Source organism: Oncorhynchus clarkii, chromosome 30 (assembly GCF_045791955.1).
Source record: "Oncorhynchus clarkii lewisi isolate Uvic-CL-2024 chromosome 30, UVic_Ocla_1.0, whole genome shotgun sequence".
Classification (NCBI taxonomy): domain Eukaryota; kingdom Metazoa; phylum Chordata; class Actinopteri; order Salmoniformes; family Salmonidae; genus Oncorhynchus; species Oncorhynchus clarkii.
In genome coordinates, this window is record NC_092176.1 from 15,220,139 (window position 1) to 15,247,581 (window position 27,443).

The following is a 27,443-nucleotide window of genomic DNA, read 5'->3' on the forward strand; positions in this document are numbered from 1 at the left end:
TATTGCAGTGTTTATTTTTTCATTTTATTGTTTTAAGTGTGTTGCTATTTTAAATTCACTTAAAATAAAATTATAATTTAAATTTGATTTGATATTGGATCTTTCGTTGATGATTGTATAAATATAGACTTCATTAACTTTATAGTCTAACGTTCTTATTTTTTTATTATTATTAATTAGATTATAGGTCTACTAAATAAATATTTGGAGTAGATTACATGCTGAACTGGTGTTGGTGGAGGAGGGGGGGGGGGGGGGGGGGACAATAGACAAGGTGTTAGAGGCTATTAGCATGTGTAAGAATCCATGTCCTTCCAGAGCTGACTAATCAAGACTGGTCAAGCTCTGTTTGTATTATGACTATTGAGCTTCTACTTTTGATCATTAAAGATATTCTGACTTACATGTACACACTCGGAAACAGGCCATTTTACTCAGTGACACACACACACACACACACACACACACACACACACACACACACACACCCTTTGGGTTATGGATAATGGCAATGGCAGTGAGGGGCTGCTGTACTGCTGAGGCTGAGGGGAGACTCCAGTCCCATGCTGGCTCTGGTGCCTCACACCCCACAGGCTCACTGCAGTCAGTCAGGGTTCAGAGGACAGAGAATCACCAGCCCTGCCCCGCTCGCAGACCCTTATCCCTTTCCCCCCTCTCAGACAAGAGCATTATACACACACACAGTCACGCGTGCACATACAGTACAGGCAGATAAACAAACACATGAATGCACACTGACAAACACACATACATGCACGCACATGCACGCTCACACACAGGCTCAGATTCTCTTTCGATTGCAGTGTGAGCCCTGAGATGGGATGTTAACACACACACAGAGAGGACATGTTCAATAACAATACAAGTGTACTCAGTGTTCTAGGCTCCATGTACTGTGCAGAGGTCATTGGGAGACATTGTACCTGTACATGTTACAGGTGAACAACAGCAGACTGATTACTACAACAACTATGATTACCTATCATGGCATCACCTTTAGACATTAATAGTAATATAGCCTATCCGTATACTCCTTCCTATACATCATCCATCCATGCACATTAATGGCAGTGGTTTACAGCACTACAGTATTTTATAGCACTACAGTGGTCCATGTGTGTGAGCACAACCCACATCACAGCTGAATCTCTCTCCCACAGTGTGTCAGGAGTATGCTTAAGTATTTAGCAGAATTTAGCCCACTCTGTGGTACACCAGTTAATGAGCTGAGTGCTAAATTACAGCCAGAGCAATTAAACACATGCATGTCACACTCGCACACACACATCATACAAACCTACTCATACAAAAACAACCTCATTTGCATGCACACATACAGTTTTGCAGGAGCCTGTGCAACTTTCCATTGATCAGATAATCGGTCTGGTGTGAGCTGAGCACTCTTCTCAGCAGAGGAGAAATTATGAAGCATTTCATAACTGCTTAACTACCTCCACTCACTCAGGGGTCCATCTGCAGAAATGAGCCATTGATCCCTAATTGGAAGCAGTCAGTCATGAAATCTGAAAACGAATTAAAGAAAGTGAACTTAATGGCAAATATTTACATATCCACACTGTTTTAAAATTGGTTATATTGCCAGAGAGCTATGAGAGAAAGGGTAAGTCATGGAAAGGAGGGGCAAACTGGGTATACTGACCATATAATGGTATTGATGATGAATTTAGGCACATTTTAAATTATATACATTTTTGCAGCACTATAGTAATAAACTTGGATATAGTGTCTTGTGTCTTGGGTATACTGTACATGTACTGCTAATTCAGAGGCTTTCCTCAATTGGCCTAGACCAGGCTGTGTGCAACTGGTTTAAAAATAACTTCAAAACAAATCAAATAACTTTTTATTTGTCACATGCGCAGAATACAACAGGTGTAGACATTAGCGTGAAATGCTTACTTACAAGCCATTAACCAACAATGCAGTTCATGAAATAGAGTTAAGAACATCTGTACCAAATAAACTAAAGTAAAAAATGTAATGAAAAGAAACCTATTAAAATAACAATAACGAGGCTATATACAGGGGGTATCCAGTCAATGTGCGGGGGTACAGGCTAGTCGAGGTAATTTGTACATGTAGGTAGGGGTAAAGTGACTATACATAAATAATAAACAGCAAGTAGCGGCAGTGTAAAAACAATGTAAACAGTCCGGGTGGCCGTTTGATTAATTGTTCAGCAGTCTTATGGCTTGGGGGTAGAAGCTGTTAAGGAGCCTTTTGGATCTAGACTTGACGCTCCAGTACCGTTTGCTGTGAAGTAGAAGAGAGAACAGCCTATAACTTGGGTGACTCGAGGGTGGATATTAAAATTCAGTCTGTTAGCATTGTTAATAAATATATATTTAGTCCCTATTTTGTTTTGTATTCAGTGGATTTCATTTAGAAAAAGACAAAGGTTTTCACTCATAATCCTGCAGCCACTAGTTAGCTTGTCAATTAATGTTTGATGTTAGCACCGTTCTGCCGCGGAGCAGCGTCACAGAGTTCTATTGAGCAGTGACCACGTCCTGGTAATCCGTCTGGCCTTGTGAATGTTGACCTGTTTAAATGTCTTGCTCACATCGGGCTACGGAGAGCGTGATCAGACAGTCGTCCTGAACAGCTGGTGCTCTCATGCATGATTCAGTGTTGCTTGCTTCGAAGCGAGCATCAAAGGCATTTAGCCCATCTGGTAGGCTCGCGTCTCTTTTCAGCCAGCGGCTGGGTTTCCCTTTGTAGTCCGTAATAGTTTGCAAGCCCTGCCACATCCGACAAGCTTCAGAGCTATCTTAGTCCTGTATTGACGCTTTGCCTGTTTGATGGTTCGTCAGAGGGCATAGCAGGATTTCTTATAAGCGTCCGAATTAGTGTCCTGCTCCTTGAAAGCGTCAGCTCTAGCCTTTAGCTCGGTGATATCTCACTGATCATCCCCAAAGCCAACACCTCATTTGGCCGCCTTTCCTTCCAGTTCTCTGCTGCCAGTGACTGGAACAAATTGCAAAAATCGCTGAAGTTGGAGACTTTTATTTCCCTCACCAAATTTAAACATCAGCTATCTGAGCAGCTAACCGATCGCTGCAGCTGTACATAGTCCATCTGTAATTAGCCCACCCAATCTACCTACCTCATCCCCATTCTGTTTTTATTTTATTTACTTTTCTGCTCTTTTGCACACCAGTATCTCTACTTGCACATCATCATCTGCTCATCTATCACTCCAGTGTTAATCTGCTAAATTGTAATTATTCGCTCCCGTGGCCTATTTATTGCCTACCTCATGCCTTTACTGTATATAGACTTTCATTTTTTTCTACTGTGTCATTGACTTGTTTATTGTGTAATTGGCTTGTTTATTGTTTACTCCATGTGTAACTCTGTGATGTTGTCTGTGTCACACTGCTTTGCTTTATCTTGGCCAGGTCGTAGTTGTAAATGAGAACTTGTTCTCAACTAGCCTACCTGGTTAAATAAAGGTGAAATACAATTTTTTTTTTAAAGAACATAGTATATGGGACTGCTTTTAAGACATTTTGTTTAATTAATTAGATTAATATTATAATGTTTCTATTCCAAGAAAAACGAAAAACCCTCTGGGTTGGAACAGAAAATATGGTGCTGTACAACATGACGGTTGGGAGTAGGCTACAGTACTGGGCTATTTAGTTAAAGAATCCCTGTGTCGTGAGGGCACATGGGAGCCCTGGGTTCAATTCCCCGATGTGGAGGAAGGAGTAGGCTGTCCTTATAAATAAGAATTTGTTCTTAACTGACTTGCCTAGTTAAAGAAAGGTTACACTAAGAGCATAACATTTCTACGCCCTAATTGTATAATTGTAGTCTAACCAATACTCAAACAGGGATTCAGTGAAAACAAAAATCTCATTGATTTATCAAGACCAGTCCCCATGCTTGTCTCAGAGCAGTGCAAAACAGTGCTAAAATTATTGTTGGTTATTGCTTCAAATCCTATTGCTTCTAACTTCAATATGCTCTTTAAATAAATAAGACCTACACAACTTTTAACAACACATTACTCAACACTAGTGAGACTCATGTTGCCTACGGTAGACCTACAGTATATAAAAAAAAATATGGCGTGACTCTCCACCAATAATTACATATAGAGGATTGGAGGATTCTAAATGAAAACCAAAAGCCCCCTCATGGGTCTCCCGGTGGCGGCCGGTACAGGTATCGAACCTGCATCTGTAGCAACGCATTTTGCACTGCGGGAGCCCCCATCCACTTGGGAGCCCCCATCCACAAAGTATCAAAATACAGACAGGTGTTGGTAAAGGTATATTGTCCTGCTAATAGACCATAATAGGCTGTTATAATACTGAACATGGTGTCCAGGTCAGGATAACCAAAAGACTATAAGAAAGAATGTTGGTACTTATTTATTATGATCCAAAGCCATGAATGAGTGAGTCACTCAGCTTTATGTAGGTGCCATCAACTTGACTGTGCCATCAACTTGATATTATATAACAATATTTTGGAAGTTATTTCATTTTCCAAAAAATGAAAGTGAGCGATTGTAATCTGAATAAAGGCCAAAATAATATTTGTAAATGCCAGAACATTTATTTCTGTTTTTAGCGGGAGAGAAACGCTTGGCCAATTGTGCGCTGCCCACAAAGCCCAAAATATAGCCCTACTTATAGCCATAATGGTGCCGTACAACGTGACCGTGTGTGTTTGAAAGAGTATTTTCCAGTAAGCAACAATTTGTTTACCTTCATTTCAAACAGAAATTTGCATCCTGTAGCTCTAACTCCAAAAAGTTTGGGAACACTGTAAAGTCCATGGAGAATAAGAGCTCCTCCTCCCAGCCGCCCACTGCACTGAGGCTAGGTAACAGTGTCACCACCGATAAATCCACGATAATCGAGAACTTCAAGAAGCATTTCTCTATGGCTGGCCATGCTTTCCTCCTAGTTACCCCAACCCCGGCCAACAGCACTGCACCCCCTGCAGCTACTTGCCCAAGCCTCCCCAGCTTCGCCTTCACCAAAATCCAGATAGCAGATGTTCTGAAAGAGCTGCAAAACCTGGACCCGTACAAATTGAAAATGAAATAATCTCCAAAATATTGTTATTTTTTATACAAAGCGAATATTATTAATTTAGAATGATATAAAAGCCCCTTGGATATTCTCACAGATACAGTGGGGCAAAAAAGTATTTAGTCAGCCACCAATTGTGCAAGTTCTCCCAAAAAGATGAGAGAGGCCTGTAATTTTCATCATAGGTACAACTTCAACTATGACAGACAAAATGAGAGAAAAAAAATCCAGAAAATCACATTGTAGGATTTTTAATGAATTTATTTGCATATTATGGTGGAAAATAAGTATTTGGTCAATAACACTGACTGTGTGTATTGGTTCCTGACTACCCTGAACAGTTGCATATCGCGGTGATTATTCGATGCTATTGTAGTCCGCTACAGGATGTTTTTGTGCTGGTCAAGGGCAGTCAGGTCTGGAGTGAACCAAGGGCTATATCTGTTCTTAGTTCTACAATTTTTGAAAGGGGCTTGCTTATTTAAGATGGTGAGGAAATTACTTTTAAAGATGGACCAGGCATCCTCGACTGACGGGATGAGGTCAATATCCTTCCAGGATATCTGGGCCAGGTCGATTAGAAACGCCTGTTTGCAGAAGTGTTTTAGGGAGCGTTTGACAGTGATGAGGGGTGGTCGTTTGACCCCGGACCCATTGCGGATGCAGGCAATGAGGCAGTGATCGCTGAGATCCTGATTGAAAACAGAGAGGTGTATTTGGAGGGCATGTTGGTCAGGATAATATCTATGAGGGTGCCCATGTTTACGGATTTAGGGTTGTACCTGGTGGTTTCCTTGATAATTTGTGTGAGATTGAGGGCATCTAGCTTAGATTGTAGGACTGCTGGGGTGTTAAGCATATCCCAGTTTAGTTCACCTAACAGAATGAACTCTGAAGATAGATGGGGGGGATTCAATTCACGTATGGTGTCCAGGGCATCGCTGGGAGCTGAGGGGGGTCTATAACAGGCGGCAACAGTGAGAGACTTATTTCTGGAGAGATTCTTTTTTTAAATTAGAAGCTCAAACTGTTTGGGCATATACCTGGAAAGTATGACAGAACTTTGCAAGCTATCTATGCAGTAGATTGCAACTCCTCCCCCTTTGGCAGTTCTATCTTGACAGAAAATGTTGTAGTTGGGTATGGAAATCTCAGCATTTTTGGTGGCCTTCCTAAGCCAGGATTCAGACACGGCAAGGACATCAGGGTTGGCTCAGTGTGCTAAAGCAGTGAGTAAAACAAACGTATGGAGGAGGCTTCTGATGTTAACATGCATGAAACCAAGGATTTTTCGATTACAGAAGTCAACAAATGAGAGTGCTTGGGGACACGCAGGGCCTGGCTTAGCCTCCACATCCCCCGAGAAACAGAGGAGGAGTTGGATGAGGGTACGGCTAAAGGCTAGCAAAACTGGTCGTCTAGTGCGATGGGGAGAGAGAATAAAAGGAGCAGATTTCTGGGCGTGGTAGAATAGATTCAGGGCATAATGTGCACACAGGGGTATGGTATGCTGGTTATACTGGGTGAGGTCAACGCATGTGTGGGAGGTGGGACAAAGAAGGTATCTAAGGCAAGTACAGTGGGACTAGGAGCTCCGCAGTAAACAAAAAACTGATCATTATCGTAAACAACAGTATACAAGGCATATTGACATTTGAGAGAGACATAAAGTGAGGCATAAAGCAATCACAGGTGTTGATCGGGAGAGGAAGCTAAGTCAACAACGGGTAAGAGAACAACAGTTAATCAGCTAAGTCAACAACAACAGGTTAACTACACACAGGGCCTGAGTAGGGCCGACGGCTAGGGCCGACAGATAAACAAAGTTAAACAAAGTGGAGTACCATGATAAATGAACAGTCCAGCAGGCATCAGCTATGTAGCCAAGTGATCATAGGGTCCAGTGTACAGCAATATATGAAACAGGGAAGCTGCTAGGTAGTCGTTACTACGCTATCATGCGGGAGACACAGCGTTTAAAGTTAGCAGTCCGGGGTAAGTAGAAGCGTCTCTTCCGTCGTCCGGCAAAGGCCGGTTGAAAGCACAGCTGATGGAATTACGTCTGTGGACCAGTCGTTGTGGTACGGAGTGGCTCCGTGTCGACAAAGGGACCGGGCCAGATGGCGAAAGAGGTAATGTTGTTGTGGTAATTTTGTTAGTTAGCTGGGAGATGCGCCTGGCTCAGGTCTAGCTTCGGGGCTGGGCATCTCAGTGGCAGCTAGCTAGCTGTGATGATCAATGGTCCAGGGTTTACGGCAGGAATCTGGCATTGCAGTGGAGAAAAACAGTCAGAGGCTGGCAGGTATTATCCAGGATAAAAAATGTCTGGTGCCTAGCAGTGGCTAACAATGACTAAATAGCTAGTAACTTGGCTAATTAGCTGGCTACCTTCTGATGAATGTTTTGGCTATAGGGTCTAAAAAAATAGCGGATCCGTGTCACATTGAGTGAGGCGGGTTACCTGAAGGTCAATTTAATAAAAAAATGGAAAAAGAGATTGAAAAATAAATAGGAATATTTACAAAAAAAGACTAAAAATACAAAAAGTAAACGAGAGGACAACAAACCACGTCTGCACTGCTATGCCATCTTGGATTCATGGTAGCATTCACGCAAAATGGAAAGTGCGAACCACTGCTTTTAATCAGGGCAAGGTGACAGGAAACATGACCGAATACAAACAGTGTAGCTATTCCCTCCGCAAGGCAATCAAACAAGCTAAGCGTCAGTATAGAGACAAAGAGAAGGTATAGAGACGCAATTCAACGGCTCAGACACGAGAGGTATGTGGCAGGGTCTACAGTCAATCACGGACTACAAAAGGAAAACCAGCCCCGTCGCGGACCAGGATGTCTTGCTCCCAGACAAACTAAACAACTTCTTTGCTCGCTTTGAGGACAATACAGTTCCACTGACATGGCCCGCTACCAATACCTGCAGGCTCTCCTTCACTGCAGCCAACGTGAGTAAAACATTTAAACGTGTTAACCTTCACAAGGCTGCTCGGCCCAGACGGCATCCCCAGCCGTGTCCTCAGAGCATGCGCAAACCAGCTGGCTGGTGTGTTTACGGACATATTCAATCAATTCGTATCCCAGTCTGCTGTTCCCACATGCTTCAAGAGGGCCACCATTGTTCCTGTTCCCAAGAAAGCTAAGGTAACTGAACTAAATGACTATCGCCCCACTGCACTCACTTCTGTCATCATGAAGTGCTTTGAGACACTTGAGTCAAGGATCATATTACCTCCAACCTACCTGATACCCTAGACCCACTCCAATTTGCTTACCGCACCAATAGGTCCACAGACGATGCAATCACATTCACACTGCACACTGCCATAACCCATCTGGACAAGAGGAATACAAGAGGAATGTAAGAACGCTGTTCATCCACTACAGCTCAGCATTTAACACCATAGTACCCTCCAAACTCATCATTAAGCTCGAAACCCTGGGTCTCGACCCCGCGCAGCAGCGTCTCTTCAACCTCAGAAGGCTGAAGAAATTCGGTCACCAAAAACACTCACAAACTTTTACAGATGCACAATCGAGAGCATCCTGTCCGTCTGTATTACTGCCTGGTACGGCAACTGCTCCGCCCACAACCGTAAGGCTCTCCAGAGGGTAGTGAGGTCTGCACAACTCATCACCGGGGGCAAACTACCTGCCCTCTCGGACTCCCTACACCACCGAATGTCACAGGAAGGCCAAAAAGATCATCAAGGACCACAACCACCCGAGCCACTGCCTGTTTACCCCACTATCATCCAGAAGGTGAGGTCAGTACAGGTGCATCAAAGCGGGGATCGAGAGACTGAAAAGCAGCTTTTTTCTCAAGGCCATCAGACTGTTAAACAGCCATCACTAACATTGAGTGGCTGCTGCCAACATACTGACTCCTCTCTAGCGACTTTAATATTGAAAAATTGATGTAATAAATGTATCACTAGCCACTTTAAACCATACCACTTTATATAATGTTTACATACCCTACATTACTCATCTCATATGTATATACTGTACTCTATACCATCTACTGCATCTTGCCTATGCCGTTCGGCCATCGCTCATTCATATTTTTTATGTACATATTCTTATTCATTCCTTTGCACTTGATAAGGTAGTTGTGAAATTGTTAGATTAGAATACTTGTTAGATATTACTGCATGGTCGGAACTAGAAGCACAAGCATTTTGCTACACTCGCATTAACACCTGCTAACCATGTGTATGACACATATAAAATTTGATTTGATTTAGAATTATGGTCAGATTTGGCAAGTGGATGGCGAGGGAGAACTTTTTATGCATTTCTATTTGTGGAGTAAAGGTGGTCGAGAGTTTTTTTTCCCTCTGGTTGCACATGTGACATGTTGGTAGAAATGAGGTAAAACGGATTTAGGTTTGCCTGCATTAAAGTCCTCGGCCACTAAGAGCGCCAATTCTGGATGAGCACTTTCTTGCTTGCTTAGGGCCTTATACAGCTCGTTGAGTGCTGATGAAAACTCTCTTGGTAGATAGTTTATCATATAGTTTATCATGAGGTACTCTACCTCAGGTGAGCAATACCACAAGACTACCTTAATATTAGACATCGCGCACCAGCTGTTATTGACAAATAGACCTTCCGGTCTTACCGGACATAGCTTTTCTGTCCTGCCGATACACGGAAAACCCTGCCGTTCAGCCACGACTCGGTGAAACATAAGATATTACAGTTTTTAATGTCCCATTGGTAGGATAGTCTCGAACGGAGCTCATCCAGTTTATTATCCAGTGATTGTATGTTGGCTAAGAGGACTGATGGTAAAGAAGTTACAAACAATGTGAAAAAACACAACATTGCACAGTTGGTTAGGAGCCCGTAAAATGGCAGCCATCCCCTCCGGCGTCATTGTCTTGACTGACAGATCTCAATGTTCATCCACTAATGGTGTTAAATCAGGTTTTCTGGACATAACGAAAGGTGTCCAGCGTGGGTCTATTCTGGGTCCAGCGCTTTTTACTGTATATATTAACAATATTGGATTGTATGTTAAAAATTGTATCCTGCCGTTGGCTCCATTGTTGACCAGGCGCTATCTGAGTTGGTCTGCTTACTTTGTTTTGCAGAAAAACCTTTACTGACCTCAAATTAGTTTTGAATGCAGGTAAAATTAAGTATCCAGAGTTCATAAAAATCATGCAAATGTTAAAGAATATGTACTCTGGATGGTGCCCATGTTAATTGTGTTCCTGCTTTCAAATATTTGGGCATCTGTATAGACGCTAAGCTGTCTTTCAAAAAGCATAATGATGAGTTAGTTAAGGATCTGAGGATAAACATAGGCTTCTACTTTAGAAATAGGTCATGCCTATCAGTAAATAGTAGAATACAGATCATTCAATCAACATTTATTCCTGTCCTAGACTATGGTGACATCATCTATTTCAGGGCTTTCCAACCATGTTCCTGGAGAGCTACTATACCATCCTGTAGGTTTTCGCTCCAACTCTAATCTAGTGCACTTGATTCTAATAATTAGCTTGTTGATTAGCTGAATAAGTTACAACTGGGGTTGGATTGATAAGAGGGTAGCCCTTCAGAAACAGGGTTGGAGAGCCCTGATCTATATGAATGCAGCTGCCACTTCATTAAAACCGTTAGATGCAGTCTACCACAGCGTACTTCGTTTCTTAACGGGCGACTGGTTTAGTACACATCGCTGCATTCTTTACCAAAAAGTAGGTTGGCTCTCTTTGATGTTGCATAGTTCGATACGTTGCTGTTTTCATTTATAAAGCCCTTCTACAAAAATTCACACTGTACCTAACATCATTACTAACCTTCAGACATATTATAGGTCATTCACTCACTACTCTAGAATGTAGAAAAAAACAGGCAATTCAAGCGCGAACTATGAAATTAATGTCAAAATGTAGTTTCCTTTCCCCTATATCATTCTAAATCACATATAATGAATCATTAGATAGTTCTAACCTTCATACACTGGTACTTGACAGTGTTGATGAAATAAGAACGTTCATTTGCTTTGACCATTGCTAGTTTAGACCGTGCCGCTCTTGGTTGTATCTCTTCCATATTTAGCGTTGCGAGGTGGTACCACCTGGAGGTGTTTCGGCGTGTTGGACCAATCAAAGTCAACTTGTCATTTTCATCTCCAGATCCTTGGCTTTCATTGGATATACAGTACCAGACAAAAGTTTGGACACACCTATTCATTCCAGGGTTTTTCTTTATATTTTTTAAAACTATTTTCTACATTATAGAATAGTAGTGAAGACATCAAACCTATGAAATAACACATATGGAGTTATGTAGTAACCAAAAAAGTTTTAAAGAAATCAAAATATATTTTATATTTGAGATTCTTCAAAGTAGCCACCCTTTGCTTTGATGACAGCTTTTCACACGCTTGGCATTCTCTCAAACAGCTTTGTGAGGTAGTGGTCAAGAGGCTAGCCCTAAACCTAACCCTAACGTAACCGTAGCAAGCAGTTGCTTATCAACAGAGAGTTTGTTAATAGTTTGACCATCTGTAGAGCATTTACTGATGGACAATCCACACTATCCAAATAAAGTGTGACCCTTTTATCATCAAGCACTTGCATTCTTGTGAGTTGCTTAATTAAAAGCCATACATTTTCCATTGATGACACCAGTGAAACACTAAGTTCTCCAAAAACAACACAGTATTCCTCAGGCAAACACCCTGCTACAGGAGACTTGTCTCTGAATGACACTGGCGTCTCCTTTTGGGGCAGCAGTTGACATGAACAGAGTATGGCATCTCATCTAGCTGTGGTGAATGTTGCTGGGGGGCCGAGGCCAGTGAGAAGCCCTGCTAATGACGGGGTCCGGGGCCTGGGTTGGACGTACTGATATCCCAGTGGCCAGAGACCCACAGCTGGGGAGCGCGTTGCGGCTGATTACATGTCAGCGCTGGTAAATGACTGCTAAAGGGGAGTCAGGCAGCAGCACAGACAAGGAGTGCTTAGTGTTTTAGTTGTTACTGCATTCCATCAAGCAGACACCTGTTTTACCTTTTAACCTTGGCTTGGTGCAGGAATGGGATAAGAGAGGAGGGGGACACAACTAGGGGGAGGCCATGAACCTGCTGCTCTCAGTTAGCACACACCATGGAAAAGACGCTCTCACAAAGAGCCTGGACTTGGCAATCCATTTATCACTTGGCAATCCATTTATCTTTTCTCCCTGTTTCATTCCCCTCTAGCTGATAGATTCTGTAAGCTTTTTGACTGAGAAGAGCTGCTCCCAGCTCTGTGTGACAAGGGCTCCAGCGGCCCAACACTCAGCGGGATAAAAAGGTCTCTTTCTCCTCTTCTTCACAATCTCAGTTCTTGTATTTTCTCAGCCCATACTATGTCCCTCATTCCACTCCTCCACCTTGCTGCAGAACTTAGGCCTTCATTTAATAGGGTCATTTGAATATCTCTCCTGCACAGGTTACAGAAATGAGACAGCCCTAGTGCCAGACAAGCAATCTTAAAGTCATATACTCTTGGAATATGCTTTATAAAAAACAATAATCTCAAAAGAGAGGGCGAGAGGAATTAATTGGAATAAACTGGAAGCCAGGGTTCTTTTGTAACATCGATAAAGTCATGAATTGACTATCCTGATTATTTATAAAACTTTAAGTTTTCATAGCACAACGTTATGTCGAAGTCTTGAGGAAAGCGGAAGAGGTGATTTTGCTGGACTGCATCACAATTTAATCTTCACCTTTAGGGAATGGATTATAAATGTACCAAGGCAAGGAAAGGTAAACCGGTCATACAATATACTCTAAATACAGAACAAATGTAAAAAGTAACAATTAGAATATGTTCATGTTAATAGTAATAGTATATGACTCATAATGGTGCATTAATAGTACATTTCCTTCTAGGAAATCCTTCCACAGTCAACTATAGACAGATGACTGTGTATGCAGAAGACCACTTTGTCTTTCAAGCTTAGTACCACATGTAGCTAACACAGCAAAGTACTCATTTTAGCAGACTCATTCTAAAACAACAAGATTGCCTCTCACCACAGGTCTAATTTAAAGAAAATTGTGTTTGGCTTTTCAGACAACACGAGGAACTGCCTGCAGGGGTATGTAGTCATAAATCTGGGCAAAATGGATGAGTAATACATCTATGCAGGCTTATGCAGACCATGCTGTGCTTATTTATGTCATTTTGTTTTGTACGGCAGTATTTGCAACAAAACCAAACCTCCTCTGTAGAGTGCTGAATCTAGGTCTATGCTGCAGTACTGTGGCAGGCAGGGAGGAGTTTGGATATCACAGTGTGTTGTTAGAGACAACACTGTACACCAATGTGGAGCAGCCACATTCAAATCCTTTGGGGATTAACCTCTAAGAGCAGGATATTCAGTCACATAAACTCATAAACCCTTACAAATCTGAAACACATGAACCCATGGGCCAGGGAGATCACATGCAAACTTCAATATGTCAATCTGTCCTCTGGCTCACAATGCAGCCTGGCCCACATTTACTGTTTAAGGCACAAATGAATTGCAACAACAATGTTCAGTGTCACACACAAGCTACTGAATCAATAATGAGCATGGGAGCTGAAATCAGAATGACTCATTGATATGGATTTGTGTAACCATGATGGGTGACAGACATCCTCCATGGTTCTCTGGTTTAATGGTAGGTATTACCTCCTGATTTCTGCAAACATTGTGTCACATTGTGTAAACATTGTGACACACCAGGATATGTTGTTCAATCTCCATATTGTTTACTTGGCTTTGCCAGGTAACAGAAGTGGAAAGAGCACTGTGCTACTCAGGTGTAATCTACAGTGATTCGTGTAATCACCAGCGTGTCAAAAGACATTGTAGACCCCATATCAGCTCTTTCTCAAGGAGGGATGATTCCCTGCATAACACACCATCTCTGCCTTGACAAAAACCCAGCAGTAAAGAGCTCTGAGGTGACTGGCTGCAGCAGAGAAGAACAGCATTGATCACATGTCATTCCAATTGTGAGAGAAGCATATAAATTGAGCAGCGGCGACTCAATTATACATTGGTGTAAAGGTCAATGAGCCTCCTCTGAGGCTGCATGAATGAAGGCCATGGGAAAAAGAGCAGCTTCATTATTAAGGGTGTTATCATTAGGACAGTCCTGTTAACAGCCAACTCTGGGCTTAATGTAATAGACCCATTTAATGTCTGCCTTGATTTATGCTACAATAAGCATATTGCATGCTGCTCATTCTCTGCTGTTGTTACAGTGCTATTGTAGAGGCCTTGATGGTCCCTTCCCTCTGGGATACAGTGTTGAGAGACCCACAGGAGAAATGGACTTTAGGGGTTATGGATATGGAATATATACATTTAAAGATGTGCCTTCCCTTTCACCACATGTTTCCAATTTAAACACACATAATCTGGAATCCAAGTCAATGCAATCATAATGTGTTAGAAAATGAGTGATGGGTGAGGGAAATGTAAAAGAAGACATGCTTGAGTCCTACACTCTACTCAATCATGTAAGTGTCAATCTCAGTCTGGGTGACAGTGTCTCTTCACTGAGGGATAGGAATGGGCTATAATGACTGAGCTAGTTCTGTAAAGAGCCTGTTACCGCTCTACATGAGGTCTCTCCCAATGGCCAGTCAGGCTGGGGGATTAATGAAGCTGGTTCCACCTGAGGGGATATCCATCTGGACTGAGACAGTCTTCATTAACTTGGGCCAGACATGGCACTTTTACTGAGAAGAGAAGCGTCCACTTAGACTGGGTTATGACATGCTGAGGAAGCAGGACTGCTGTTGTTTTAAATGTGTTGCTGGTCTTTAATGGCACTGGCGGTGAATATCCAATCTCCCAGAGTGCTCTTTTAGCTGATATCAGGTGCATGTAACGGTTCTGTGCGTTTCTATAGGAGCTTATTCTGGTATTTCTGTGACATGTACTGAATTAGACAAAAAATCTGCAACTGAAAAAGCCCACTCTATCAAATTATGTGTTTGATAATAAAATAAAATCGTATTTGTCACGTGCCGAATACAACAGGGTTAGACCTTAGAGTGAAATGCTTACTTACAAGCCCTTAACCAACAATGCAGTTTTAAGAAAATACCCCCTAAAAAGTAAGAAATAAAAGTAACAAATATTTCAAGAGCAGCAGTAAAATAACAATAGCGAGGCTATATGCTGGTGGTACAGATACAGAGTCAATTTGCGGGGGCACCGGTTAGTCGAGGTAATTTGTATATGTAAATGTAGGTAGAGTTGTTAAAGTGACTATGCATAGATAATAAGAGAGAATAGCAGCAGCGTAGAAGGGGGGGGGGAGAGGTTCAGGAGTCTTATGGCTTGGGGGTAGAAAATGTTTAGAAGCCTCTTGGACCTAGACTTGGCACTCCGGTACCACTTGCCGTGCGGTAGAAGAGAGAACAGTCTATGACTAGGGTGGTTGGAGTCTTCGACAATTTTTAGGGCCTTCCTCTTCCTCTGACACCGCATGGTATAGAGGCATGGTATAGAGGTCATGGATAGTAGGAAGCTTGGCCATGGTGATTTACTGGGCCGTACACACTACCCTCTGTAGTGCCTTGCGGTCAGAGGCCGAGCAGTTGCCATACCAGGCAGTGATGCAACCCGTCAGGATGCTCTCGATGGTGCAGCTGTAGAACCTGTTGAGGATCTGAGGACCCATGCCAAATCTTTTCAGTCTCCAAAATAGGTTTTGTTGTGCCATCTTCACGACTGTCTTGGTGTGCTTGGACCATGTTAGTTTATTGGTGATGTGGACACCAAGGGACTTGAAGTTCTCAACCTGCTCCACTACAGCCCCGTCGATGAGAATGGGGGCGTGCTCGGTCCTATTTTTGTGTCATCGGCAAACTTAAAGATGGTGCTGGAGTCGTCTTTGGCCGTGCAGTCATGAGTGAGCAGGGAGTACAGGAGGGGACTGAGGGGCTCGCGTGTTGAGGATCAGCGCGGCAGATGTGTTGTTGTTACCTACCCTTACCACCAAAGGTGGTAGAAGTTGGCACATTATTATGTTGAGTTAGCAGTTGTGTCTTGGCGAATGAAGTCCGATTCTGTTCATTAGAACAAATTAATGTACAGATATAGGATCTTAATTTGAGAAATTTAGTATTCAATCATTGACTCAATATAATAGTTTCAATCAATCTAAATGTACCTGAATTGAAATGAAATTGTCACCATTCCTGATTTTGTGACTCCTTTAACTCACATATAATATTCCCTTTAATACACCATAGAAAAGAGTCAACAACAACATGCCTGCTGCTGCTGGGCATAAAAATAGATCATAAACACAAGGTTAAAGGTGCTAGTAAACAGGTAATAACGTGGGTAATCAAATTCCCACTGGTAAAAGAACTGGAGATTGACCTGCAGTACTCACATCCACTCATTGTGGATGGAGGAAAAGAGAGAACAGGGGAGGGAGAAACGGAGAAGAAACATTACAGTCAGTGTGAGCCTGAGAAATTGGATGACAGCTCAAAAAATGAGATGGCTTTGTCTAATCCCTCCAAAGGGGCTCCAGTGAAAAGACTGGGAGTGGGCAGGGGGGTGGAGGGGTTGAGGGACAATACAGAAAAATGTATCATTGTTGTATGTTATAGCCACGGCTGGGCTTCTTAGGGCTTCTTTATGGGGTGACTTGGACAGCTGGGGGATTAGGGAGAAGGAGTCCACCCGACACAGCCCGACAGGATAGCCAGGGATTAGACAGAATATGCTCGCTCTTGTCTCTGACTCCCTCACTTAAATCAATAAAAACAGATTTAACTACGCACTCATGTGAGAGACACTCAGCCCATGGTGGTGTTGCTGAGACAGAGCGCTGAGAGTGTTCTCACTGCGCTGCGGGTTTTCGTTTTTTCCTTTCAATTAAGCCCTACACAACCAGGTGAGGGGAGTTCTTTACTAATTAGTGACCTAAATTCATCAATCAAGTACAAGGGAGGAGCAAAAACCCTCAGACACTCAGCCCTCCGTGGAATGAGATTGACATGTGTGTACACAACTTGCTAGTCAGTGTTGCTAGTCAGTGTTGTAGTACTTCTCAGGACCATGTAGGGAGGGGTAACTCTCAAGATGATTATACAACAGGCCTGAACATTCAAAGTCTCTAGACTCCTCGAGGTTGGAATAGCGATCCCTCTTCACCTCCTTTGAGCTCTCTCCATTGGACTAACCAAAGTAACCAAGGGTTACTGCCCTAATATAACATTTTTAGGATTTGTTTTATACAACACTTCAAAAAAGAACACTTCAAAATGAAACAGAATTACACAAGTACATTTAAAAGGCTAAACTCAAACAGCCTCAGGGCATACTTTGAATTGAATTTCACAAAGTCAAACTCTTAAGTCTTGTATTTTCTTTAAAAGTAAGTAGTCAGTGGAATGATGCTGATGGACTTAATACGCAGAGCTTTCCAACCTCCCAATCATTCTCTAATCCGTAAAATTACACCTGTCACTAGAAAGTTAGATTTATTAACCCAACTTCCTGATCCATGGAAGAAAACCATTAGGACACACAAAGGGCCTGGATCAGAACTTAATTAACACAAGCAGCAACCTTTTTCGCATCCCGGGAATCCGTTTCCTATTTACTAGATTAATTTAAGTACGTAATACAGATAGGAAATGACCAAAACAACTTGAAGGCTATTTCAGTTGGGGAAATGAATATGCTAATCAAAAGAGAGCTGGAGATGGGCTGTTAACCTCTTCCTTGCTGGAGGAACAACCCCAGAGATTATGCTTCACTCCAGCCAACACTGTGATATTTACAGTTTACAATTGGCTCATTCATCCCCCTCCTCTCCCCTGTAACTATTCCCCAGGTCGTTGCTGCAAATGAGAACGTGTTATCAGTCAACTTACCTGGTAAAATAAAGGATCAATTAAAAAATATATATATATATTGGAGTCAATAGTTATAAGGCAGCGGTCCTTCAGGGGAAGGTTGTAGATGGTTGTGGGAAGGTCGTAGATGGTTGTGCGTACAGTATACCAGTGATGTCCAATAGGACACAGTTTGGAGATCCAGTATTGCTAACTGACCTTTGTCCGTAGCTGGACTCTTTCCTGCGGCAATGGAGGGTGACCACCCTGTGCCCCTCGCTCCTCACATCCTGGCTCACCATCCACAGGGTGGGGTTGCTGGGCCGGGCACCCAGAAACGCCATGCCCTCTTTCAATTTGACCCTAGGGAAGTAGAAACAACACACACACATAGGCTCAGGACAAGAGAGTGATAGATAGCAGTGCAGCATGGGTTGGTTAAACATGTGGCTATATCAAACAGATCTTTCAGGTATTGAATCATTGAATGCATCCATCTGAACCTGCTTCAAACAGCTGAGGCCAAACAGACCATGACGTCTTCACTATAGAAATACACAAAACAGGATCAGATGGTTTCAAATTCCTTTTTCTCAATATGTGTCTCATCTATCTTATTTTATTCCTATAACAGGGTTTTTTCTTAATCAGAAAGGGGCTTAGGTTGTGGGCATGGCAGGGGGCGTTTTCATGGAGATGTGTTAAATGTTTGCAGTTTTAAAGCAAATTTCAAGTGATTTTACATATTCTGCCATGGAGATGAGAATATTTTGCAGTTTTTAAGCCAATATCGTACAATTCTATGCATTTTATCATGGCTAATCCTGTGTTATTTTGCTCAAACACAATAGCAAAATGTATACTAAATACATTTTCAATTCCCCCAGACTGTGTAGCTTTTATTTTGGTGATTGTTAGTTGTCAAAGATTATATTATAGAAAAATATATAGATCCATTATCTTTTCTACATATTTTATATCTGGTTTTAGTAATTTTTAAGTGTTTTTCCATCTCAAAAATATATATATACAGTACTAGTCAAAAGTTTGGAGTTCTCTTTATTTGTAGAATAATAGTAAAGACATCAAAATAATGAAATGAGACATATGCAATCATGTAGTAACTAAATCAAAATATAATTTATGTTTGAGATTCTTCAAATTAGCCACACTTCATGACAGCTGTGCACACTCTTGGCATTCTCTCAACCAGCTCCATGAGGTAGTCACCTGGAATGCATTTCAATTAACAGGTGTGCCTTGTTAAAAGTGAAATAGTGGAATTTATTTCCTTCTTAATGCATTTAAGTCAATCAGTTGTGTTGTGACAAGGTAGGGGTGGTATACAGAAGATATTTGGTAAAAGACCAATACGGACTTGATAAAAGACCAAGTCCATATTATGACAAGAACAGCTCAAATAAGCAAAGAGAAATGACAGTCCATCAGACTTTAAGACATGAAGGTCAGTCAATCCGGAAAATTTCAAGAACTTTCAAAGTTTCTTCAAGTGCAGTCGCAAAAACCATCAAGCTCTACGATGAACCTGGCTCTCATGAAGACCGCCACAGGAAAGGAAGACCCAGAGTTACCTCTACTGCAGAGGATATGTTCATTAGATTTACCAGCCTCAGAAATTGCAGCCCAAATAAATGCTTCACAGAGTTCAAGTAACAGACATCTCAACATCAACTGTTCAGAGGAGACTACGTGAATCAGTCCTTCATGGTCGAATTGCTGCAAAAAAAAAACACTACTAAAAGGACACCAATAAGAAGAGACTTGCTTGGGCCAAGAAACATGAGCAACGGATATTAGACCTGTGGAAATCTGTCCTTTGGTGTGATGTTTGGCTCCAACCACTGTCTTTGTAAGATGCAGAGTAGGTGAATGGATGCTCTCCGCATGTGCGGTTCCTACTGTGAAGCATGGAGGTGGTGTGATGGTGCTTTGTTGGTGACACTGATTTATTTAGAATAAGGCACACTTAACCAGCATGGCTACCACAGCATTCTGTAGCAATACGCCATCCCATCTGGGTTGCGCTTCTTGGGACTATAATTTGTTTTTCAACACCTCCAGGCTGTGTAAGGGCTATTTGCCATGAAGGAGACTGATGGAGTGCTGCATCAGATGACCTGGCCTCCAGAATCACCTGACCCTAACCCAATTGAGATGGTTTGGGATGAGTTGGACCGGAGAGTGAAGGAAAAGCAGCCCACAAGTGCTCTACATATGTGGGAACTCCTTCCAGACTGTTGGAAAAGCATTCCAGGTGAAGTCAGTTGAGAGAATGCCAAGAGGCTGCAAAGCTGTCATCAAGTCTAAGGGTGATTACTTTGAAGAATCTCAAATATAAAATATATTTTGATTTGTTTCACACTTTTTTGGTTACTACATGATTCCATATGTGCTATTTCATAGTTTTGATGTCTTCACTATTATACATTGTAGAAAATAGTAAAAATAAAGAAACAATGAATTGTCACACTGGTATAAAGGATTTGGAGACAGGTACAGGAATACACAATAGTTTTTTTTAATACACCCAAAACAAACACGTATACAAAAACACGCAGCCAACGCATAGGTACTCACACGACCACCACACATGGGAACAATAACCAACAAAGACAGAGGGAACAGAGGGCACATATATAACATAGTAATCAGGGGAAATAATGGGAACCAGGTGTGTGGCAACAGATCCTTTGGATATTCCTGCAGTCAGCATCACAACTGCACACTCCCTAAAAACTTGAGACATCTGTGGCATTGTGTTGTGTGACAAAACTGCACATTTTAGAGTGGCCTTTTATTGTCCCCAGCACATGGTACACCTGTGTAATGATCATGCTCTTTAATCAGCTTTTTGATATGCCACACCTGTCAGGTGGATGGTTTATATTGGCAAAGGAGAACTACTCACAAACAGGGATGTAAAGAAATGTGTGCACAAAATTTGAGAGAAATAAACTTTGGGTGCGTGTCGAAAATTTCTGAATCCATAAAGGCCAGAATGAAAGATGTTCAGTGACTGTAGCAAATTACAGTAGTCAATGTCCTTGGCACAAGAGAAACAGTGATTACGTTTAAAGGGAAAATCTGCAATTGAAAAGCTCTGTCTTTAGTGCATTCACTGCACATAGAGCAGTGTAGTTTAAAAGGGGAAAATGAGGGCAAGAAATTAAAAAGATTGCCTTTCTTTACATTATGAATAAGGCTGAGGCAGTGTAGTGCAGTCAGGAACAACCACCCACACCCTCCCAACACCACACACCTCCCCAACACCACACACCTCCCCAACACCAAAAACCTTCCAACACTACACACCTCCCCAACACCACACACCTCCCCAACACCACACACCTTCCCAACACCACACACCACACACCTCCCCAACACCACACACCTCCCCAACACCACACACCTCCCCAACAGCACACACCTTCCAACACCACACATCCTCCCAACACCACAAACCTTCCCAACACCACAAACATTCCCAATACTGCACACATTCCAACACCGTCCAACACCACACATCTTCCAACACCGTCTAACACCACACACCTTCGGAACACCACACACCTTCGCAACACCGCACACCTTCCAACACCACACACCTTCCAACACGTCCAACACCACACACCTTCTAACACCGTCCAACACCACACACCCTCCCAAAACCACAAACCTTACCAATACCACACACCCTCCCAACACCACAAACCTTCCCAACACCACAAACCTTCCCAACACCACAAACCTTCCCAACACCACAAACCTTCCCAACACCATACACCTTCCCAACACCACAAACCTTCCCAACACCACACACCTTCCAAACATCACACACCTTCCCAATACCGCACACATTCCAACACCGTCCAACACTTGATTGCTGACATGCAAAACAATTTAGGACTGTATCAACAGTGGACTAATGAAAAAAATATCAACATATTATTTTGTTAAATTTCCCTTTAAATAAGGCTGATTCGCCTCCCGAGTGGCACGGTGGTCTAAGGCACTGCATCACAGTACTAGAGGCGTCACTACAGATCCGGGTTCAATCCCAGGCTGTGTCGCAGCCAGCCGCGACCGGGAGACCCATGAGGCGGCACACAATTGGCCCAGCGCCGTCGGGGTTAGGGGAGGGTTTGGCCGACCGGGATGTCCTTGTCCCATCGCGCTCTAGTGACTCCTTGTGGCGGCCGGGTGCATGCACGCTGACTGTGGTCGCCAGCTGTACAGTGTTTACTCCGACACATTGGCTTCTGGGTTAAGCGAGTAGTGTGTCAAGAAGCAGTGTGGCTTTGTGGGGTTGTGTTTCGGAGGACGTATGGCTCTCGTCCTTTGCCTCTCCCGAGTCTGTACAGAAGTTGCAGCATTGGGCCAAGACTGTAACTACCAATTGGATATCACAAAATTGGGGAGAGAAAAAGGGATAAAATGTACAAAAATAAATAAATAAGGCTGATTCTCAAACAAGGGAGGGACCAGACCCAGCCCAAAGACCTGCAGAAGTGAGAGACTGTAGAGAAAGCAGCAAACAGGATATGTCTATAGGAGACTGATAATGTAGTGGCATTGGCGAGACTTTGTTGTCAGATTAAAGTGAGTTTTGACCATAATAACCCTATTTTACTGATCCTTTGTGCCTTGAGACCCTGTCTAGTATAGCAGCTGCCCACTACCACAACAGCAGTAAGAAACATATTATATCACCAGACACATATGCAATGACAAGACCCTCACTGGCCAGTCAAAAGGAATACTTTGATGTGAAATCTTATTAGCATGTGACAGGAACAATGATTGGAGCGGGGGATCCGTAATAAGACAGCAGCACAGATGCTATGGTGTGCTTCCACTCTCTACAGGATTGGGGATGCACTCCAGGGCTAATGCTCACTCAGAATGCATGGCTGCGTGTTACTTTCTAGAAATTTGAGGTCTCTTGACCAGCTGGTTTGTTCTCTTGGATGTTCGTGTGGGCATCAGGCTCCCTTTGGATGTAAAACAGTGAAGCCCACACAGATAAGCCTAATGTGACAGGACCATATGAAAAAGAGAGTCGAACATCATGTTATACTTGAAAGCTTAAGATGAAGCAAACCCACTGAATGCTGTACCCACTGAATGCTCAATTTGAATTAATTAAGCTAATATTTCAGGTAAACATGTTCATCTAATGTGGCATTCGCCTCACACACATTTTAGAGATGCTTAATACACTATAGAGGTACGTTCCAAGGTCTCTCTGTCTGTCTGTCTGTCTGTCTGTCTCTCTCTCTCTCTGTTTCTCTCTCTGTTTCTCCCAGAGGAGGCAGAGACTGGCCTTGCATCCAGTTACAGATATAGGATCTTAATTTGAACCAGTCTGTTACAACAGGAAAATAATCCTGCAGCAACAGGAAATGTGAATTACTCTGTGGATTATAATTAATGGACATTTTTTAGGGGTTGATACATTTTCGTACGGGAAAATCAAGTCAAAATTACAAACTTCAGAAGCCTTTCTTGAATACACTACAAGTTTTACATTTTCTGCATCTGTAGTGGAGGAACTTCCTGCAGCTCTGTAGGCCCATCAGAGTTCCTCTAATGTTGGTCATCTAACACCCCATGTGGATATACTGTTTCAAATACTGTAGCTTTTCAACTTTTCAAAACTTTTAAACGGGCATAATTGCATTTATAACACAATTATAGAAAACATGCGTTTCATGTATGTTTCAGCGAGGGAGGTAGTCCAGTTCACAGCTGAATACTCATAACATACACATAGACTATGAATACGAAAACAACTCCTGAGAGACTCATGAGGTGTTACACCTTAGCCTTACTGACAATGATGTACTATTACATTGTGAGGGAGAGAGTGCGATTGCCATGGTGCTGAAAGTCATTGCTAGTACAACTATTCTAAAGTTCTTATGAAACATGAAAAGTAAAAACAATTGTGGCCTTCGTGCCTCAACAATACACTCTGGACTCTTGAAAATGCTATACTTACATAATTGAAAGAAGCTCAGCTGATTCGCCAAAAAAACAGCATACAGACAGAGGGGACAGCTGTGAAAAGAAGTGTTTCATATGTCCTTTTAGAGATCTCCTTGTACATCTCCATCTCACAAAGGAACTCTAATGAATGCAGTATCACACACTGTACTATTGGGAATCAGCACCCGAATAGTGAGTGAAGTCAAGGGCCAATCTGAGACTCACAGAATAGAATGCAGCAACCGTGTGTTGCTCTCAACAAAGTAAAGCTGTGAGCTGAAACTTCACAGAAGTGAAAGGTGGAGGCGTATTATGTATATCCATACTTGTGGGCTCCAATCCATTGTAGAATAGATTTTCTATGAACTTATTGAGCTACGTGCCAGATTGAATGTCCTGAATATCAAATAATAAATGGTAACAAATTAATAAAGAAAATGCAATACCCACAACAACATGTACAGAGGAAACGTCATGTATATGTTTTTAAATGTTTAAAACTGACAATACTTCATGAACAATAAGTTGCTCTCTAATACTGCATGGTAGAGACAATATGCTACTTCACAAAGCTGTCAGCATCTATAATGAAAGTTGTAAGTTCCTCTTTATTGCCTAAGTCGGAAACAATATGGAGCTAACCATAGCAAAATGGACACTGCAATCAAAAAGCTGCTAGTGCAGTCCATTCTCAATTCTAACACCATTTCAGCTCATCATGATTCTTTCAATGGGTGCAGAGGAATAACATCAGGCCTCCCCCACCACCAGCCAACCCCCTCTCCTACCCCCTATCCCTCCTCACTGATTGCTTGCAGAAGCCACACTTGGACTCCTTAGCGTTTCCCTCAATAAATAATGATGAGATAACTAGAAATGGAGCACTGTCCCTCAGTGAGACAGTGAAGGAAACAAACATCTTCAGAGGAAATCCAATAAGTTAGACGCTGAGCGACAGTGGTAGTCCCCAGCCGGCAGTCCCCTGCATGCGCCTGGGCGTCTCTTGCTCCCCTCTCCCTCTGCTCGCCTCTCTCCGGTCTGCCTGGCTCCAGGATGCAGCATGGGCCGGTGGAGAGGACAGGGATAGCACTCTGTTTCCCTCCATTACCCTGCTGACACCCATCTGCATCGTCCAACACCAGGCTAGGCGCTGCATGCAAGAGGCCATGTTTCACTGTTCCCTTTGTCAAGCCCATCCAACACACACAATGTGGGGGGAATGAGGCAACTCAGAAGGGAGGGAGACAGAGTAAGGTCGGCATCACGGGACAGCAGAGTCAAATCACATTATATTTCCTGTAGCTTTGATTGAACTGATCAGGTTAACATCATACTTTCAAAATCTTAGCTAGCAAGCTAGCTAGCTAGATAAGCAGTCATGATCATGAACCACGTCGACAATCTATTGTCAAATCTTTTTCAAACCTTGTCATATGAAGAGAAATTAGAGATAAAACGTCTTGGTGCTCATCGGCCATTGGACATTAACATTACACAACAAGTCGTAAATCAGAACCTTGTGCCAATCACGGAAGACAGCAGTGGCTAACTGCGAGTCGCAAACCAATCACTATTTTGCTTCCCCTGTCTGCTATTCAATGGAGAGGGTGTGTGGTCCAAGTCTAGGTTTAAGGATGTAAAACATCTGTCTGAAAGGGTCTCAAAACATGACAATAGTGCATCACCTGTAGACAATGCTGTTACTGAGGGAAATTAAACATTGTGGCTCACCAGACACTGCACATACTGTAGACGAGCCATGACCTTCACAACCAACAAACGGAGGAGAATAGGTACGTGCTTGCCAGAATTATAGCATTCATTAAATTTTGTGGTAATTGTGAGACAGCACTGCAGGGCCGTGACGAGTCGGCCGAATCCTGCCCAGGCATTTTCAGATGTATTTTTGAGACCATGCGTGAAGGAGATTACAGGCTACAAAGGCATTATACTGGGGAAATCAAACATTGTAGCTCAACTAGACACCACATATACTGTAGATGAGCCATGACCTTCACAACCAACAAATGGAGGAGAATAGGTAAGTGCTTGCCAGAATTATAGCATATTGTGTGGCAATTGTGAGACAGCACTGCGAGGCCATGACGAGTTGGTCGACTCCTGCCCAGGCATTTTAAGGTGCGTTTTTGTGACCATGCGTGAAGGTGATTACAGACCACAACGGCATTATGACAACCAACGTCTTTAAGTGTACATCGAGCATAATCCAAAACAAACAGCCTTAAAAGGATTTAAAAAAACTTCACACACACAACACCATGGGCCAGAAAAGGTTGAATGCATTGGCCATTTCAATCCAGCATGAATTTATCCAGAGAATTCCAGACATTAATGAAAAAGAAATTGAGAGGTTTGCCCACAAGAAGGACCGCCGCGCCACCTTCCTGCACAACAACGGTGAGTCCAGAAATATGTCTTGCTGCTGCATATGTGATGTAATATGCCAGGGTGATACTGTAGCTAAGAAAGTAACACTAAGTGTAAGCTATGTTGTGTAGTACGTGTATGTTATGTAGTATGTGTATGTTGTGTAGTAAGTGTATGTTATGTAGTACGTGTATGTTATGTAGTATGTGTATGTTATGTAGTACGTGTATGTTGTGTAGTAAGTGTATGTTGTGTAGTACATGTATGTTGTGTAGTATGTGTATGTTGTGCAGTATGTGTATGTTATGTAGTAAGCTGTTAGTAGCCTATGTGTCTCACCCTAAGAATTTGGTCCCTCTTCCCCTTCCCCTACTGTTCTGACTTGGTGGTGTGCATGTAGCCTATAGCCTGTTTTAGAGAAACATCATCATCAAATATTGTAAGAGCTTTCATTGTCTGCTTACGTGTCACCGTTATTTATCCTACTGTTCTGACTTGACATACAGGGAGAACACTGTAAGAACGGCCCATGTTCTGAATTATGCCGCTGTCCATACCAAAAATGCTTAACGAATAGGCATGTAGGCTACGTCCTTCTCAGCTCGCTCATGTCTTAATCGAAATGACGGCTTGCCTCTTATCCCCTCGTCGTTCCGTTATGCCATAGTTAGTTTGTACATCTCCATTGTTATATTGCTTATATAGGTCTATCTCATTAGTATCTTATTCCTCATTTTAGGCAATGGTAGAATGATGTATTTCATTGTTTTGCTTACCTTGTGCATTATAATTAGTTAATGTGCTTTCTTTCAGAAGATGGGATACTATATAATGTTTTGGGGTCTGTAACCATGTTTGCCAGTGAATGTCTATTCCAATTTTTTGTTAAACAAAAAGTTCAGTAACAGACCCTTGTAATTCCAGTTCATATTGCAAGGGTTGTTTTGTTTGCACAATGCCCTGTTTGTGTGTCGGTATATTGTTTATAAAAGTGGATACTTGCTATTGTATTTTCCTTCCTTATTAGACCACATAATAAAATACTTCAAATGGTAGGCTGTCGAGTC

The 27,443-nt window shown here is 42.4% G+C and overlaps 1 protein-coding gene across 1 annotated transcript in view; it reads right to left on the bottom strand.

The window, feature by feature from the left end:
- LOC139389260 (transmembrane protein 132C) overlaps window positions 1–27,443 on the bottom strand; it is a 215,902-nt gene that overhangs the window by 107,697 nt on the left and 80,762 nt on the right. Inside the window, exon 3 of the mRNA XM_071135811.1 lies at window positions 18,199–18,342. Coding sequence (XP_070991912.1) covers window positions 18,199–18,342 — 144 coding nt within the window. The remainder of the gene's footprint in view (window positions 1–18,198; window positions 18,343–27,443) is intronic.